The 19,670-nt window shown below is 46.5% G+C and overlaps 1 protein-coding gene across 1 annotated transcript in view; it reads left to right on the top strand.

The window, feature by feature from the left end:
- LOC147900763 (putative triglyceride lipase) overlaps positions 1-19,670 on the top strand; it is a 162,291-nt gene that overhangs the window by 111,692 nt on the left and 30,929 nt on the right. Inside the window, exons 15-16 of the mRNA XM_087375737.1 lie at positions 5,432-5,557; positions 5,826-5,906. Of these exons, the coding sequence (XP_087231863.1) occupies positions 5,432-5,557; positions 5,826-5,906 (207 nt within the window). The remainder of the gene's footprint in view (positions 1-5,431; positions 5,558-5,825; positions 5,907-19,670) is intronic.

The following is a 19,670-nucleotide window of genomic DNA, read 5'->3' on the forward strand; positions in this document are numbered from 1 at the left end:
AAAGCTGCGAGGACGAGGCTGTACTAGGAGGGGTGTCTAAGAGGACGCTCCGCATAGCAACAAAAGAAGGTACTGTGCGACAGGGAAGAGAAAGAGATCTTGAGGGAACCTCATACAGGCGCATGAGATCCTAGGACGGGCTCTGACTCTGACCTGTGTCGTGAAATACCTCTCTCTCAATGGACTGCTGGGAAGAGGCATCCATCACCGTAACTGCAGCCCGAGCAGTCTCCTGCTAGATAACTGTCTCAGAAACCAATATTTGAACCTCCGGGGTAGAAGTGTCAAGAGTCATCAAATCCTGAGCTACTGTCTCCTACACAGTGTGAGGACCTGCCTGCGGATGGTCCTCTGCATCTCCCCTTTCCAGGGTCTTCTGCACGTGTGTCTCAACTCCCTGAGCTACCATCTCCTGCACAGTGTCAAGACCTGCCTGCGGATGGTCCTCTGTATCTCCCCTTTCCGGGGTCTCCTGCACATGTGTCTCAACTCTCTGCCATCTGTGAGCTCGTACCTGGGGCTGCTTGTACTGCTGACTCTCCCTCTGTCTCCGTCTCCTCCGAGCTCTCCGTCAAAGCTGTTCCACTGGAGGCACCTCCAAGTCCTCTGAGTTCACTGGAGGCTCCCCCAGAGGAGTCTCCTCTCGCTCTGTTGAATGAGTCGAAGCAGGCTCAGAGACCCCTGGAGGCTGAGCTGTAGATTTTGGGTCACTCGTAGGATGAGATGTATCCGAAGTCTCTGATCAAGGCCGACCACTGGGGCAATCCCTAATAAAGTGACCTCTCTTCCGACAGAAAAGACACTGATCAGGAAGACCCTCATACAAAACCCTTTGCTGCATCTGGACCCCATCTCCGGTGGAGTACGAAATCAAAGTAGGCAAAGGTCGAGGAGGGGGGAACTTTGAAGTGAGTCTAACCCTCGTAAAACGTGTACCAGTAAGTGACTGAGCATAGGAAAGTCTAGAACCTGAAGGGATGACTGTACCTGCCACACTAGCCATATGCTCCACAGCTCTGTGACAAGAGCTGACCTCATCATGAATTCCAGGGAAAAGCATCCAAAAGGAGACCTGTCATGGTCCCGGGGAAGTAGAACTGAAGTGCTTCCGCCAAGGCCACAAATGGATGACTCTGCTCTGAAACTGAATCGGTGAGCTCATAAGTACTCTTTGAGCCTGCTCTGCAGAGACTGAAGACCAAAAGAAAAGTACCCTCTTCCAAACAATTGGAAAACCGTAACTCAGACACCCAATGAGGCCATGCTGGTGTACACCCACTGGTGTACACCCAATCACGTAACTGTTGGCCTCTACCAGGTAGAAAGCCAATGATGTGTGTCGAACGAAAACCCTCCTCTGCTACCTCAATCATCAGCACAATGTCGGGAGGAAAAGAAACTGTGACTTCAATCTCCTCAGGTTTGGCGACGGGAGTGGCATTAGTGTCCTCCATTGTCTCAGCTTACGTTGTCCTGAGGGGAGGAGCTACCTCTGCTGAAAATACCCACCAAGAACTCGCAACCAACCACAAGTAAATCCCCAAAAAACCTGTATAAGGAATGCTCCGATCTTCAGCCTGCATGGGATGCAAGCAGGTCGCTCAATGCTGAAGCAGACAGCTCCACCAATGCCTGGAAACAGCCCAGGATCTCAGCTCCCCGGAACACGAGTCGAACAGTCCTAGAGAGGGCCCTGAAACAGCCCAACCTGAAGCAAGGGAGGCGCGGGCAATCAGCAAGGGAGGGGGCCTGAAAGGCGGCCTGGCGCGGCCAGACAGCAAGCTGAAGGGGGGGCGCAACACGCGACCAAACAGCAGGCTGAAGGGGGGGCGCAATGCGCGGGCAGACAGGCTGAAGCGGGGGGGGCGACCTGAGCAGGACGCTGCCAAGGGGGCCTGTGCGGCCAAGGCAGCAGGGCGACCTGAGCAGGGCGCTGCCAAGGGGGCGTGTGCGGCCAAGGCAGCTGGGCACGGCCAAGGGAGCGAAGTGCTGCCAAGGGGGCTGGGTGATGGCGACGGGCGGTGGTGGGCAGCTGCAGACGGGAGCTCCTCACTCTTTTTTGTGTGACAGTGTGTTTTTTTCCTCATGCATTGCATGATGTACTCCCGCATTTGAGCTTGTTCTCGTGGTTTTCATTCATACTTAATGAAGTAATTTTCTTGAAAAAAAAAAACAAAGTGGCATTTTGTATAAAGCACTTCCTCCATGTGACTCAGTTTGATTTCATCTAGGAACCAAGATACTTATAGATTTACCTCTCCCATGCTGTGTAAATTGTCATGGGCCCTCGATGGATTTTCACATCAGCCCCTCTCAGATCTCCTGCCTCTCCTCTCATGACTGCCATCCTGAAAGCTTGGGGGAGCTTCAGGAACACTCTTCGAAGGATTCCACCTTCTACCATCGAAGAGATTGATAGGCAGCCGATCATTTGGAATGATAGTATTCTCGACGAGCATGCCAGACCACTGGGCACTTCCCATTACATGCAGTGGTCTAAATGGGAGAGAGGCCCCGCCTACACAGTAGGCACTTGGAAATCTTTTATCAGGCTACCTGTGGATCAGAGACTGCAGTCCGTGAGTCACCTCAGAGGGGTAGCACGCAGGATTCAGCAGATAGATGCAGCCATCCCGGTGGAATGGACAGTTGAGCTGCCTATTACTTCCACCACTTGGATGGGGGCTTTTTCGAGGACATCAGTTCCTTTACAGGTGATCGCTTTCCGAGGTCTCGGGGAAGACACACTGGTCTTTGATGTTGGGGATGGAGGTTTACTTTCTACATCCAAGGATGGCATTCTTCTTGAGGTTGCCTTTCAGCCTGTCAGGATGTGCTGGTTTTGTGGACCTTGGAGCGGGCTTGCAGTGGTACTTAGACCCCGACCCTCTGCTCTTGGCCTTGGGATCCTGGAGGTTGTGGTTATATGGAGGTGCACCTATCAGGTGCTTGCAGTGGGACCCAGGAGAGTGGGAATGGATAGATCATGGGCACCGAGAGAGGGGGATTCCCTTCTTTCGTTTCATGGTTGGTAATGCCAAGAGGTTTCAGCTGAACAGTAGGGGTTGGATTCCCTCCAGAGCCCCCCATTGGGAAAGCTTCTTCATCACCGCAGACTTGCGTAGAAATTTCTGGAGGAGGCTCTGGAAATCCCTGAGAAATAGAAAGATCACTCTTTTCTTTTGGCTTTCTATTCATGGAGGGATTGCAATGAACCTGTGGAGATCACGATTCGGGGCTGATCCCACTTGTCCTCGATGCCATTCTGCAGAGGAGTCAGTGCGACATTGCCTTTGGGACTGCAGTCAGGCGAGGACTGTTTGGAAAGGGGTTGCTCGGATACTCAGCATCTTTCACACTTCCCCTTTCTTCATGACTTGGGGCTTGGTCGCATGGTTATCTCTTACCGGGCCCCAGGTGTTTTATGAGGGTGAGCCTTCTTCTTGGGCACTCTCGGTCCGCCGGCAGGTGATAGAGCCCTGCTCTCTACAGGATGTACCACTTACTCCCTTCAGAGCTTCTCATGTTTCAATGGACACCTCTTGGGAGATTTTGGCTAGCATTTCCTCTTGGCATATTTGGAGAGCCAGATGTACTGAGGCCTTGGATGGCATCCAGATACACCCATTACAGGTTTTCACGGGTATTTGGTCTGGGCACGGTTCACACTTTGATAGCCATATGGGCTAGCATGCAGGGCCCTTCACGGGCAGCCTCTTCTAGAAGGACTATATTTCTTCGAGTTTGGAGAGGTTCTCCCTTTTTTTCGGAGGTTTCTACCGGATTGAGATGGCACTATCAGCCTCAATCCTTTCTTTTTGGCTCTTGAGCTTTTCGTGCATTGCATGATGTATCCCGTATGGAGCTTGCTCTAACGGTTTTTCTTTAATACTTAATAGAAGTCTCTTTTTGCAAAAAAAAAAAAAATTGTCATGGGCCACAACTTCGGAGTCGAGATTGTTCATTGTATGTGATTTGCAAATGTGGAGATCGAGGATGATTAGATCCCACAAGTAGTATGAAATTTCAGGCCGATACCATTGCGTGGTTTTCCCAAGGTTACAAACATCAGCCAAATCATTGATTATCTGAACAATTGATGTGTTTCTGTCTTAATGTCAGATCACCAAGCATAGAATAGATTCACAAGGCCTGTAGCTCAACGAGGACCCTGATAAAAGACACTCACATATTTCTTCCATGAGAGCTTACACACAGTGAACATCACAGGAGGCAAAGCCCCCATTCTTAAAGATACTAGACTTGTGCAAGGATGGACACAGGATCTGTGAGCTTTGCCCCATTCGAGGGCACCCTCATGGCACCATCAGAGTGCCAGTCCATCTCACCACGCCCACGCATTCCTATCAATGGAGCAGAGCATGCACCCACAGATCTGCGACATGCTTGAAGGTGTACAAGGATAGCCACTGGCCCCTAGTAGGGTATGCTCAGCACTCAGTTCAGTTTGGCTTACACTTGACTATATATCTCGATGCCTAACATGCATTTACTGTGTGTCTTTGGTTTTCAACTTTCAGTTTTTGTATGTTCCTTCAGGGTGTGTTAGCACCTCAAGTTTCCCCACCAGATGATCTCATAGGCCTCTTTTGCTTTTTGCAGACATTAATAAACTCCCTCCCCCCCCACCCCAGGCCTGTAGCCTCCATTCGTCCCTCTTTCCCTCTCTCTTTATCTCTCTTTTCCAGATGCCTTCCATGCTTCTTTGGTGTAATCAATATTCTTGTCTCTCATAGATCCACTTGTTCTTTCCTAGATGCTGCTACCCCTTTTTTTCTTACTTCCCTCTGACAATACCCCTTTGTCAATTTATTTGTTTTTTTATAGATATTGTAATTAGTTCACATGTTGTATTGCTAAAGAGCTAAAAAGATCAACAAGTTGAGTTGAACATGCAAATCCAGTAAGGCATTTGTCCTGCAAAATGAAGGCATTGTTGACTCTGACCTCTCAAGGTATGGCACCATTTGGATACCATTATGAAAATATGTGGACAAAAGAGAAACCACAAAGCATGAAGTCGTAGGCAAGTATCACTCAGACTGCTGATACAAAGTTGGAGGTAAGAGCAAAGACAGGGAATATAGTTAAGCTGGAGAGAAACAACAAGGGAGAGAAAAACTAGGTGTAGCAGGAAAGAAATAGATATATGAGAGGGAAGGAGGATATGCATTTGCCATTGTATAGAACATGGTAAATTTGCCTGCTAGCTCATACATGGTGAAGTCCCTTATTGAATATATCAAGTTTATTGTAGATCCATAAGATTTTCAAATTTGTTCTTTTTGTTTCCCATCGTGGATTGATACGCTCGACTGTCTGTCTATTTGTGTTAACTTATTTCCAGTGGGAAAGATGTTTGTCCCAGACGGTAATGCTTATGTATTTCTTTCGTGGATTTATCATACAGAGAGTCAAAGACAGCTGGCGTGTGGTTAATCACCGTGATATTATCCCCACTGTTCCACGGCTGTTGGGCTATTGCCATGTAGCCCAACCAATCTATCTGACAGCTGGAGACATTGATGATGCGACTGTATATTTCTTTTCCTATTCCTTGTTCAAAGCCAATGTCCCTTCCAGTTCCTTTGTTAGATAACATGAATGCAGTCATGATGCTGTTATCTAGCTTCAACAGCTTAAACTAAGCATGTATGCAGTGTTTCTATGTTCTAGCTCTTTAACTTGACCATTTTCAAGCTAAAAAGTTCATTTTCCAGATTGATATCATCAAGTACAAGTGGTTCCACAGTACATGCAAACTCTCTAAGTCTTCACCATGCGTCATTTTACTCCTTCTGCAGGTAAACATGGAGCTTGTGGGAGATGGTTATCATGCAGACATCATCGGGGAAGCCACACCTGATTTTCTTCTGGAGGAATTTGTATGTGCTGGCTTCAACTTTTGTATCAATGAATTTACAAATTTAGAATCCAATGCCTGGAGAAATAATTTTTAGATGAAGGATTGGAGAATCAAATCATGGTGTGAGTATAAGGTCAGTCCAAGAATGCAACTGTTGGAAGATTTAAAAGATTCTATTATGACTTTGTCAAATCTCTTTAGGAGATGGAGGCTGGCTCAAGTTTTCTTGGCCCTCTACCTGTCCCTCTCCCTCGCTGCCCCCTTCCACCTCCCTCTTTGCTATTTTCTTGTAGCTTCCTTGTTATGCTCCTCTGCAGCCACTGCTGCTTTGCTGGCATCTCCTTTATGCTGCTAACATGATTGCCCAGCTGTCTAGCTCCATTACCTGGCTCCTCATTTTCAAGCTACTCATGTTGCTTCTCCCTGTCTTTGCAGCTCTTTCCCATTATGAGCCCTCCTTCTGGAAGCCTTATTGCCTTACTCCATTCTTCTCCTCCTCTCCTCCAATACTCCTCCAGTACCTCTTAATCCTTCTGCCCAAAACCTGCAGATGCAGCAGTTGCTTCTTTCATTTCATTTTTATTCGTTACTTTTTGGTACTTATCTCTACGCTTTGGGTCATCTTTTTCACCCCCCAACTGCTTCAGTGAGAGGCCTCTTTGTTGCGCTTGACACAATAGTAGATCCAGCAAGTCATCTTGGATGATCTATGGCAGGTTCATATTCATCGGATACGAGTTTCCTTGAGAACCATACACCACCAAATTGACCTTCTATAGAGACCATTCCCTGCCTTTGAGCAAGATCGATTTATTTAGGTGCCAAAGTATCTAACAGTCACCTCTCCCACACAATATGGATCAGCTAAAGATCTCATTCCATTAATTCCAGGTCAAGGTGGGATGAGAGATTGCAGCCACATGACATGATAGATACTAGAGACTATGCACTATGTGCGATACGTAGGATTTAGAGAAAGATTAGCATGTCCTCATGAGATCCCCCATGCCCTAGACACTATGAGATCCGAGGGAGAGATTATTGCAGTGTCACAAGAATGAAGGAAAGGGAGCTAGAAGGAAGCATAACTTGAAATAGAAATGCAAGGAAATGGAAATGGAAAGAAATGCAAGAACCAAAGGAAATCACTTACATGACCAAAAAGATCCACTTGAGTTGATTGATATGACAAGTGAAAGTACAACACTCATATAGAGTGGACACACACACTCAAGTACCATATGTATATGGGATAAAAGAACTCGCAACCAGCCACTAGTCAATCCCCAAAAAACTTGGTTAATGAATGCCCCAAACTTCAGCCTGCGTGGGATGAAAACAGGCCGCTCAATGCTGAAGCAAAAACCTCTGTCAATGCCCTGGAAACAGCCCAGGAACTCAGCTTCCTGGAACACGAGCAGAACAGCCCTGGAGAGGGCCCTGAAGCAGCCCAGCCTGAAGCGTAAGGGAGGGGTGGACAACAGCTGCAGGAACGACTGGCGGCCTGAATGGCGGCCTGAAGGGGGCGACCGGAAGGGAAAGGGGGGCGCGGCCAGACGGGCTGAAGGGGGGCGACCTGAAGGGCGCGGCCAAGGGAGCAGGATGCTGCCAAGGGAGCAGGGCGCGGCCAAGGGAGCAGGGCGCTGCCAAGGGGGGCTGGGTGATGGCGATGGGTGGTGGCGGGCAGCTGCAGACGGGAGCTCCTCCAAGATATTTGTATCGTTAGATGTCTTTGTGGAAAAATAGTATGCTGTAATGCACATATCCATGGGATGTGGTCTCCTGAGCTGGATCCACATGTATTGGGCATGGTCATTTGTACTAGTGACTTGATTTGTGCTAGAGGTGAGAGCAGAAAAAGATTGCTAATCCTCCAAACCCTTGTATCCCTCCATCTGAACAGGTCTCTGGTTGGTATGTGGACTGCCATGTGTACCCATGTGCTATGGGTAGTCCCCTCTCTGAGCTTTGGTGTGTCTCAATGTAAATCTTTCTTCTAGAACATCTCATTGAAAATTTATGATGGTCCCACAGGCTACATACCCCTATTTGGGAGCGAAGGTGGGTTTCCTATCTTGGATAATGACCCTCCCGTCTCTGTACACCACCCACTTTTTGTTCTCCCTAGCTTCCACAACTCTTTTTACGCATTCTTTTCTTTGCTCGTGTTGCATAAGGGTGAGGTCCCTATTCATTTAATTATTGGTGCCTTGTAGGTCTGCTCTTGGTTTCAGGACATCTTGTCTCGTTTGAGCATCTTTGAATTTGATGATGAGAGGCTTCTCCTATGAATCGTATTTCCTTATCTTCGATACATTCTCAATTTGTCTTCTAGTGATCCCAAACTTAGCATTGTAAAATCTTTCTTTGTATTTAATGGGCTGATTGCATCCTCTTTTTGATCAACCATTTTCAGATTCTAGGCTTTGTTCCTTCTTCCATTTTCTTCCTCAAAAGTTTCCTGAACTACCCTTTTGGGGTTTGTGTCCATTTACCACACACAACCAAATCTTAGCCTCTTTGGTATGCTTTTCCATTTTGGCCTCCATTCTCTTGGAAATTTCCATTACTTGCCCCTAAGCTTTTTGCATTTTTTATAGTCTCTTTAAAAATGTGCATTTTCCTATTGCAAAGCGTCTAGAGTCATTGATTCAAGCATTCTCACTCATTCTTCAATGGCTTTGAGGTTAGAAGCTTAGTCTTCCACTATCCTTTTGAGCCCCACATTTTCTTCCAACATGGCATACTCTTTGTTCATGAAGATGATCATCCTCTCCACCATGCACAAAGTGATACAATCCTTCATGTTGGTACTGCAATCCCAAACTAATGAGGTATTTTCCTCCGATTTGGGCATACGCTTTGATATGTCCTCAAGTGCCTTAATTGCCGCATTCCATTTGGCCAATCTTGACATCTTGCAAGTAGAAAAGAAAATTCTAGAGGTGCAAAAAGCAAGGCAAAAAAAAATTCAAGTGTAATTCATTGTTTTAAGTGATAAAAGATCAACGTCGAACTGTGGATGGGAATCCATAGTTTTGTCACCTTTCATCACCCTCCGTTGATGGGATTTTGTTTGTCACTACTTTTGCTTCCATCACCCCCTCTAGCCTACACCGCACCCCTCTTCTAGCCTACCTCGCCCCCCCCCCCTCCCTGTTTAACCAGCCATACGTATTCCCCCTCTAGCCCCATCCCCTCTAGTCACCTCCCCCCCCCCTCTCCTCTCCAAGCTGAATTGAATTTGAACTGCCCCAAGAGGGGGGGGGGGGGGCGCGGTCCTGCAGGATCTTCAATATGGGCTCTTCTTTGACTTAGGGGCCCGCTTGCAAAAATAGGTAAAGAGTCAACATTAGTCCTACATGGGAAAAGGAGATAAAGATAAAGATACTGAGAAGGAGAAGCACATGAAAGAAGACAAAACTCACCAGAATCAGTTAAAGCTCGAGGATGTAAACAAGCGCTTCAATTGTAGTGGGCTTGGAGTTGATAGCACGGTGGTATAGAAGACCTCCACCTCAGCAGTGTCCACTTCAGCTATATCATCGACAGGGGGTTCCATATTAACTTCTTCTCCTGCCAGCATAGACTCCTCACCAGACTCATCACGCATATTACCATCATCAAAGGTGACACACACATGCCGACTTTACTCCTTGTCCTTTCTCTCACCATTCCCTCTCAGCCAACCACCCATCCCACCTCCAACAAGAATCGCCTCACCACCACTACCTCTATCATCCTCATACCATACTCAGCTTAGTCCCCACTGATTATTCAACCTCACCCCCCTACATTCATACCACGGCCCTTTTAGTTTCAGATTCCTCGGGGACCCGACTTCCCATTAGCCAATCCACCAGATTTTTGGGAGTCTCTCCCGATGGAGGTACACAGTATATGAGCCCGTGAGGTTGGAGCTGACACGCTATGCATAGGAGCAGGCTTGTTTCACACAGGATCAAGCTAGTGTTATACAGGAGCAGCTCCGGGTTATTTAGGAGTAGGTTGGGCTCATTCAGGGGCACAGACAGGACGTTTCACAGCTCCAGAAGGAGTTTACCACCTTACGTACAACCCTTGGAGCACACCGGTGTGGTGGATGCATAGATTGCTAGTATGCAATCTGTCATTGAGGAGACATCTAGATGGGTGGACGTAGCCAAGCGGGAGCCTGTGAAGGCAACCGTTTTGGCTACTCTCATGGAGAAGCAATAGAGGGCCAACAGGGCTCTCAACATCACGGCTCATGGGATCCCCAATACCGAAGCTGATACGACCACTTTTATGGCTACCACTTTAGGGGTCACAGAGCACGCAATAGAGAGGGCCTGGTGAGTGGGGAGAGACCCTAACTAAGAGCAACCCTTCATCATACAAGCCTGGGTAGGAGCATTATGGTGTAGATCGATCCTACAAGACCACCCATCGATCTCCATGGATCAGGATTCGACACCCCTGCAGGTTGAGGAGAGGCACACCCTGATGCAGCAATGGGATCTGCCCCGCAAAGAGGGAAAGTAGGCGGTTGTTCAAGATGGGCGACTCTTGGCAAGCCCTCGTCGAGCACCCACCCCCTCTCTTGTTGAGTACCCATCCCCCGTCAAGATGGGTCTATGAGACTCATGATGTCAAGACCCTGTCCTGTACCATTCAAAACTGCAATGGTACCTTATGGTCAGAACCATGGAATTTCTTGGAGTCCTATACAGGTCGAGATATAGTCTTCTACACAGAGGCACACCAGAGTCCAGAGCGCCTACTACTGATGGTCAATGGGTACACCTAGAAGACTTCTTATAGAGATGAGACAAGAGATACATGTAGGGTACGTGGCTCAAGAGGAGTAGCAGTACTTTATAGGTCATCTCTTTCCGAGTGATTTGAAACATATATTCCAACTTTCTTTGGATTCGTATCCGGCGTACGGACAGCCAAGACTTGTTCATTGCAGTATGCTACTTTCTACCGGAGACTTCCCACTTTGCCCGAGATATCTGGGAGGAGATTGAGCTATTACGCTATGCAGCACTCTATCTAGACATTGTAGATTTCTCGAACAGGGAGAAGTTCTTCTTGTCGGGACTTCAACGCAATGACATGGGTACGCCAGGCACCACTTCTTGACTCTATCTTACTGCCAGACATTGACTTGGATGACGTAGGTATGTCACAAGTCTCAGTTGTTGATAGGCGGGCCCTGGTCACGTTGATAGGTCAAAAAATGTAGTAAGCTCTTGTGCACTATACATAATGAGGGGTAGGCACATAGATATGCACTTTTATATTTTGGTTTGGGTTTTGGGATACCAGAGACTACTTCTGGAACTATGATAAATGGTTGTATATATTTCAAGATAAATTTCAAAATATTTTTTTGCAAGGACACATGGAAAATGATAATCACTTGTAGCCACTCCACTTTGTCATCACTAAGAGGTCACTTACCCAGAAAGGTGTTGTGTTTGAAATGATAAACACCTTAAGACCATAGACCCAAGTGTAATCGGTGAAGTCATCTATGAATGTAACATAATAGAGATAACCACCAAAAGCAGGTGTCCTCATGGGACTGCAGACATCACTGTGTAAATTTACGTGTAGCTCTCACTGCACCATCCTTCTTAAAAGGAAATCTATGCATCTTGCCAAGGATGCAATCCTCACGTGGATGAGGAGGAGGTGACTCCAAAGGAGGCAATGCATCAACCATAGCATGCTTCCAAAGTGTCATTAAGCTGCCATAGCTCATGTGCCCATACCTGGCATGCCATAACTCCCCATTCTGCATCGCAACAGTCACTGAAAGTGCAAGATCGGATCTTTTCTCATATATATCAAGCTGAAAACAACCCCGATATGAGGACTAGAGATCCCTCTTCAGCCCAGCCACAGGCCTCCTCAGCTCTCAGCTCCAAATCTGCTGATAGAGGCCTAGCAGGTCCTTCTCCTCCTTCCTCCACGAGTGCAGGTCTTCTTCGCACTCCTCCTTGGTTGCTGGACACGGAGTCATTATTCCCTCTAGAGCTCAGTGGATTATTCTCTTGATTGGAGGGTGTAAGGTTGGTTTCCTTAACGTGTATGCCTCCAACATTAGAGGGGAACGTGTCTTTATATGGAAGGATTTGCTCTCTTGGGCCCCCATTGCGGATTCATGGGTGATTGGAGGTGACTTTAACATGGTTGAGTTACCGTCAGATAAAAAAGGGGGTAGAGAAGGAGGACTTCACTCTTTGGAGAGAGCAGCTTGGGATGCCTTCCTTTTTCACTACTGTGGCAGAGATACTTGGTTGGATGATGCCTTTCTTATTCAGCCATAGTCCCTCATGTTCTCTTGGTCGAACAGGAGGCAGCAGATGCCTATTCATGCACGTATTGACAGATTCTATGTAGATGATTGGGCACTTGACAGAGGTGGATCGGTATGCATTGCTCCTGGGATTTCCACTTCATACCACTTTCCTGTTGTGCTGGCTATCTCAGAGCCTCACTTGAGAGGCTGATCTGCCAGCATCAGGATTCCAGATGCCTTGTACACAGAGGAGGACCTTATAGAGGCAGCCCTGCAGATATGGGTTTCTCATGTCCAGAGTGGGCAGCCATTGCCATCACAGGTAGCTGCTGCCCTTTCTGGTATTAGTGACTTCTACCTCTCAGTTGCTCGTACCAGGAGACGAGATATTCTCAGACGTGAGATTGGTGTTCGCCAATAGTTGGCAGCTTTGCAGAGGGAAGAGCAGAAACGGCCTTCAGATGCTTGGATTCAGGAGCACCTTGCTGCAGCAAGGGCTCATCAGCAGGTATTGCTTGATCAGAGAGCAGAGTATGCCTTTCATGCACGGGAGTCCTTCTGGATTCAGATGGGTGGCAAAGTCAATAAACACTTTTTCTCTACTCTTGGCCCTAGACATAGTAGAGAGAGTGTATCCCAACTTATTGACTCATATGAGGTTTTACAGACAGATTCTGATGATGTCTTGCACATAGCTTCAGATTTTTATGCCGCCCTTCTTACTGCTGATCTTGAGACACGGGATAGAGAGGATGCTAGATAGGTTATTTGGCAGAGCATCCCTTTGTTGGTGAAACCGGATATGCATGTTTTGCTTGATGCACCTTTCACCAACACAGAGTTCAGGACTGCACTTTCAGCCCTTCACAAGGGCAAGTGCCCAGGTTCGGATGGCCTTACCCTCTCTTTTTTCATTGCATTCTGGAATATGATTGGAGACTACATTACTTCAGCCCTAGAGGGTATTTGGGACTCTGGTGAGATGCCCGGGTCGCTTATAGAAGGTCTCATCCACTTTATCCCGAAAAGAGGTTGCAAAAATCTAGTGTCCCAATGGAGGCCTACCACACTTCTAGGGACTTGTTACAAAATTCTGGCCAAGGCAATCAGCCTCCGATTGCAGCCCCTTCTCCCAGATCTTATTCATGACACTCAGACGGAATTTGTGCATGGCAGAAGCATTTTTGATAACATTTTCTCTTTCTGGGAAGCCTCGGAGTGGGCCATGCAGAGCAGCCAGATCAGCCCACAGCCAGGGACTTATTGGTGGGGTAAGGGGTGAGAGATTTCAGATTTCCAGATCAGTCCGTCAGGGATGCCCCCTTGCTCCTTTTCCTTTTTTTTGTTCGTGGCCGAAGCTATGAGTATCTATGTTAGATCTCAAATTGACATCATTGGGCTGAGACTTTCCATTAGAAGGGAAGAGGAGTTACTTGACAGTGAGTTGGCAGATGACACAACAGTTTACTTGGATGCCACTCCACAGACGCTCACTTCTTTCAGGACAGCATTGGATTTATTTCGGTGTTCCGCTTAAGGTTTTGGCCTTTCGAGATGCACAGGAGGATGCTTTAGTTTTTACTATGCAGGATGGTGACAGATTGCTCAGATCCACAGAGGACATCTTGCTTGAGTCTGCTTTTCAGCCTATCAGGGTTGTAGGTCTTTTGGTGCAGGGATCAGATTCAGAGTGGTTCCTCGACCCACACCCCTGGCTACTCTCCACCGGGTCTTGGAGGCTTTGGCTCTACGGGGGAGTTCGCATTAGGTATTTGCAGTGGGACCCCGGAGAGTGGGAGTGGATTGATGCAGGGCATTGAGAGAAGAGCATCCCCTTCTTTCGTCACACGGTTAGTAATGCCAGGAGATTTCAGCTCAGTAGCAGAGGTTGGAGATCTTCCAGAGTTCCTCATTGGGAGACATTTGATATCACTGCGGATCTGCAGAGGTGCTTCTGGAGGAGACTCTGGAAATCCCACAGGAATAGAAAGATCACTGTGGGATTGCAGTGAACCTTTGGAGATCCAGGTTCGGAGCCGACCCTACTTGCCCTCGTTGCCTCTCTGCTTCGGAGACTATTCAACATTGTTTATGGGATTGCAGACAGGCGAGGATGATTTGGATGGGGGTAGCCAAGATTTTCAGTCACTTTGCCCACTGCCCATGCATTATGACATGGGTCTCAGTGGCTTGGCTTTCTCTTACAGGGCCTCAGGTATTCTATGAGAAACTTGACTCCTCTTGGGCCATTTTGGTTCGACGTCATCAGATTGAGTCTTGTTCGTTGGATGTGGTACCACACCTTCCTTTTACAGATGTACATGCCTCTGTGGATACTTCTTGGGAGATTTTAGCGAGCATAGCATCTTGGCATCTCTCGAGAGCCAGATGCACAAAGGCTATGGAGGGTACTCAGGTTCATCCCTCGCACACTTTGGCTAGTATCTGGACAGACACCGTACATACTTTGATGGCCGTATGGATGAGTATACAGGGAGACTCCCATGCAGCCTCAGCTAGGAGGGCTTCTTTCTTCAAGGAATGGAAGGATTCTCCTTTCTTCTTTGAGACTCTTACAAGGTTGAGGTGGCACTTTCAGCCTCAGCCTTGGTTGTTTTCCACCTCACTTTGAGGGGGTTTTATTTATCCTCATGATTCCATGATGTTGTATTTCCGCTCAGAGCTTGCTTTAGCGAGTTTCTTTCTTACTTAATAGAAGTCTCTTTTTTGCAAAAAAAAGAAAACAACCCCAATACAAAGTTCCAGACAACATCAAAGCATAGTCATTCTCTTTGTCTCTGACTACACACTTAGCATCATCGAATATAACCTGAAATCCTCCTCTATTGAGAGAGGACACTAAAAGCAAATTCTTCTTTATACCTGGCACATAGAGAACATCTGAAATTCTGAAATATGTGCCATCAGTGGATGTAAGGATGATGTCCCCCACTCCACACATTCAATAAGAAGAATTATTTGCACAAGTCACCTTCTTTTTAGTAGGTGGAGGATGTAGAGATGCAAAAAGGCTCTTCTTAAAAGTGATGTGCTTGGAAGCACCACTATTAATATACCAAGTATTCAGTGTCTCATTGACACTGAGAGAGCATGCATTGACACTGAGAGAGCATGCATCCTTTGAAGGATCATAAGTGCAAGTCAAGAAAGCATAAGGATCATCCTCAATAGTGGCTGTAGTATCTGAACTACCCACTGAAAAATCTGAAATGCAAGACAAAAAGGCATAGTGCTCTTCCACAAAGTTGGCTGTAACATCTCCCCCATCATGTGCATGGGGAGTTGATGCATCTGACACATCCATACATGAATCCCTTTTCTTTTCTTTAGCTAGGCGCTTCTTGCATTCACCAATTTAATGACCTAGCTTCTTGCAGTATTGACAAATGTCCTTCTTTTTAGGCTTATCTACATCACCCTTAGTCTTATAAGAGGGCTGTCCTTAATCAGCTTTATGCTGATGTGCGGGCTGATTGGCATGTTGCTTTTGCTGCCCTTTTCCCTTGGGCTTAAACTTAGAAATCATGGCATGCTCGCCAGCTCGTGTTGCCATATTTCTTCGTGTCTGCTCTTGCTGCAATAGAAGTCCTACCAACTCATGAAAAGAGAGAGGATTGTTTCCCCCCCTCAATGACAAATTCAGCGAGGTGTGGAAACCAAGATAGGACTCAGGAAGAGAATTCAAAGTGGTGGTAATCATCTCTGAATCCAGAATAACTTCATCAATATTCAGCAACTGCTCCCTCAAACTGTGAAGCTTTGTGAGGTGAGTATTCATGGAATCTCCCTCATCCATATGCGTATGAGATAGCTCTCTCTTCAGAAAGGAAACTCTGGCATCATTTCATGCTGCCTTTGAGGTCTTGCATGACCGAATGTGAGGAATAATGAACCTCTTGACAGAAAGAGAAATCACTGATAGAGCTTGTGCATTCCTATAATTCCATCTTTTCTACTCTACTGTGGGAGCCATTGGAGTAGTAGCTGCTCCAATTGCTTGTGCTGCATTTTGACCTCTACCCCTGCCTCCAGCTGTAGGAGTGACAGGTCTAGCCACAGAATCTAGCCTTGCTTCATCTCCATTAACATAATCCCAAAGATGTTTGCCAACCAAGATGTTGCAAACCATAAAACTCCACAAGGACTAGTTGGTGGCATCCAACTTATCCTCCTGTGTGAAGACTCCAAACACCTTATTGGGGTTGTTCTGAGCCATTTTTGCCAGACAAGTAAAATCCCCTTCTAGGATGTAAAATGCACAACCAGAGTCTGCCAAATAAAATCTGCCCACAATGACTAATACTATCACAACCTATCAAAGGCTTGAAATGCACCACAATGCTTTGCAAATGCCCAAAAATCTGCAAAGAGAATGTGCAAAAAGTGACAAAAGTCTGTAAATTGACTCACACTGAGTCCAAAACTACTTGCAAATCTCCCAAATGGTCTTTCAACTGCCAAATTGCATAAATTGCATCCAATAGAGGGCAAATTAACTGAAAGTCCCAAAAATGCTTGAAATTGTAGTTCAAAACCAAAAGCCCCAATTTCTTGGCCAATCTCTGCAATTTGCTTGCAATGTCTGCCAAAAAATGCATAAAAGCCCCAAATCTCTGCTCCAAAATTGCAATGAGCCTGTAAAGAATCCAAAAAATGCACTAAATAGTCCATATAGTACGGATTTGACCTGCGTGTGTTGTACGGACATGTACCTGTTGTCAGTGGGAGCAGTTATGTACGGACGGATGCGGTGTACGGACGGGCAGCAGTTTCGAAATTCATACAGCATACAAACACATACAAACACTGTACGGCTACTTGCACGCATGTGCAGTTGGCTGACGATCTGTACGAAAATGTTCCGTACAGTATTATGTACAGTGTACGACTGGCGGCGGCTGGCAGGTACGGAAGGGAAGTTGATCGATGTACAGTGTGGATGGTGATCAGTGAACGTACGGCCTGGTACGGTCGAGGAGCAAAGCTGGTACGGGCAGTAGCGAATCAGTGTGTACGGCGCATGGTAGTTGTACGGATGACGATCATGGATTGTAGTACGGCGCAGAGCAATTGGGCCTGGTACGGACGTACGGAACAGCCAACAATGGCTGTACGGACTTGTTCACGGGCAGCTGTATGGAATGGCACATAGATGGAGGGCTGAAGGACTGAAGCTTGTGTTACACTCAAGTTGAGTCAACATGACCTCAGAAGGGTCAGTCGAATTTTGCTTTAAAGGATCAATGTTTGTATTATATTTGTTTGGGCTTCACGTAAATGATAAAAAAGGAATTAAGGTCAAGGTCCTTGGTGAGGGTGACATGGCACAAGACTAGGTGGATCTAAGGCTAAGGGGTCTAAATGCATTAAATGTGCCAAGGGGCAAATGATTTCAATGTTATCCCAAGAGAGGGGTAAATGATGCATTGAGGAGATGCCCTCAAATGTAGACATGTGGCATACTAGATTCATCTAGGGAATTGGGGCTTGGTGGAATCTGCAAGCTGGAGCCTTCACGTGTGTGGACTATTCGAAGAGTTTGCTACCACTGAGGTTGGCTGGGAGGAAATTTATGTGTGCCTGTCCTGTGATTGACTATTGCGCTGACAAACTGAAGAGAGTGATCGTTATATGAAGAGGAAAAATTGATCGTCATATTTTGGTATCAGAGCGTTGGTCGTAGGATTGCACCAGGCTGTGGGAGTTTGGAGCGACGCTTCGCTCAGAGTACAAAGCACGTTTGAGGTGTCGAGGAAGTGGTGCTCATTGGCATCATCGTCGCTGCTCGTCAGCGTTGGGTGTGTCGGGCTTTCCTTGGTCTGTTGTGCGAAAGAACTGCATGTATACAAGGAACTTGAATCGTGATTCTTGGGGCTGATTCCTAAGGCGTCGTTGTAAGGCCATATAGGATTTACGGTGGCTCACGGAGTCTCGAACAGGGTTGGCGCAATTGATTGCTTGTTGTTTGGATTGAGTGGCGCACGTGAAGGGTCGTGGATTGCTACCTTCAGGGCTCCTAGGCATCGCAGGAGCTGGGTGTGAAAAAAAAACTGATCGTTCAGCTATTGCATGGGAGGTGCACTCCTCAAGATGAATCAAGCGGTATTTTGGTTAATGACAAAAGTTAGAGCCACAACATCATATGGTGTGACAGGGTGTTGGAACCATGGATACAATAGTACTGTTGCTTTTGCAAGTTGTGGGCTCAGCAGCCAGTAGAGCTACGTACATTGCTATGAACCGCTATTGGGGAAGCTTGGTTACATTTAGTCATATCAAAAGATTAACGCCTATGCTCACAAAGACCTACCTGGTCAGCAGTAGCCAAATCGACGTCACATTTAAACTAGAGAAGAGGTTGGTCTCGTGGGTCTACTCATATGTATGAATTCGTTCAAGGAGTTCGACTGAGAGATGGAGTGGCTTGCAGGGACAAGTTAATCTCTTCATACAGCAGAAATATGACCAAGGGGCTTTCTATACGTGTTAAATTTTGTTGTGGTATATGCTAGTTATTTGCCCTCGGTGTTTGGGTTATTTGAGATTGCAAATATTTCCCTAGTATAGGGAAAAGATATTCATCTTGGTTCTCAGCTATTTTCAGTTGATGGTTATTTAAAAAGAAAGAAAGAAAGAAAAAAAACAACCCGATCGACCTAAATGGAAGTAGAAGAAGAAGCTTCTAGGATGGATCCGGTAGAGTCGAGAGTCCGGCCGACCCCGCAGGTGTCGTGCCCAGCAGGCCATACACTATCTGGTAGAATTGCATTATTGAAGGATGCCTTGCAACAGATTTTAGCACAATAGTTACAAGCAAATGTAGGGCAATCCAAGCTCAGGAAAATGGTTCATAGTATGTCTACTAGACCATCTCGTGAAGAGAAAGGTAAATCTCCAATGGGGCCTGAAACCAGTGTTGATACGGTCGAGCCTAGGAGGGCTAAGGTGCCTAATATTGCCAATTATAGGCCAGAAAAGTATTCTGGTCGGATGTCTAAGCGTAGTTCCGATATCATAGAGACCTAGTTACACAAATGGAATGAAGCTTTCGCCATTTGTGAAATCAGGAATGATATGAAGAAAATCCGCAAGGCCACCCATATGTTTAATGAGGCAGCAGATCGGTGGTGGATAAAACAGCAGAAAGATGGAGTGGCATCCACTATTTCGGAGGGGTTTAAAAAATAATTTAGAAAATACTTCTTACCTCCTGACGAAGCATCCCGAGCTTGGGATCAGTATCGAAACTTTCGTTAGAGAAATTTATCAGTGGCCGAATACACTAATAAGTTTAGAGAAAGTGTAATGAAAGTTTATGAACCTCTACCTCAGTCAATCTAGGTAAAAGATTTTATCTTTGGACTGAATGATCGAATCAAGATGGAAGTTTGGGCTAAGTATGTGAACATGCTAGATGAAGCAATTGCTATAGCCCTGAACTATGAAGATGCCAAAGGGAATAGACCAAGT

The sequence above is a fragment of the Dipteris shenzhenensis genome, chromosome 6, assembly GCF_047967505.1.
Source record: "Dipteris shenzhenensis isolate YYH24624 ecotype China chromosome 6, Dip_SZ_1.0, whole genome shotgun sequence".
Lineage (NCBI taxonomy): Eukaryota > Viridiplantae > Streptophyta > Polypodiopsida > Gleicheniales > Dipteridaceae > Dipteris > Dipteris shenzhenensis.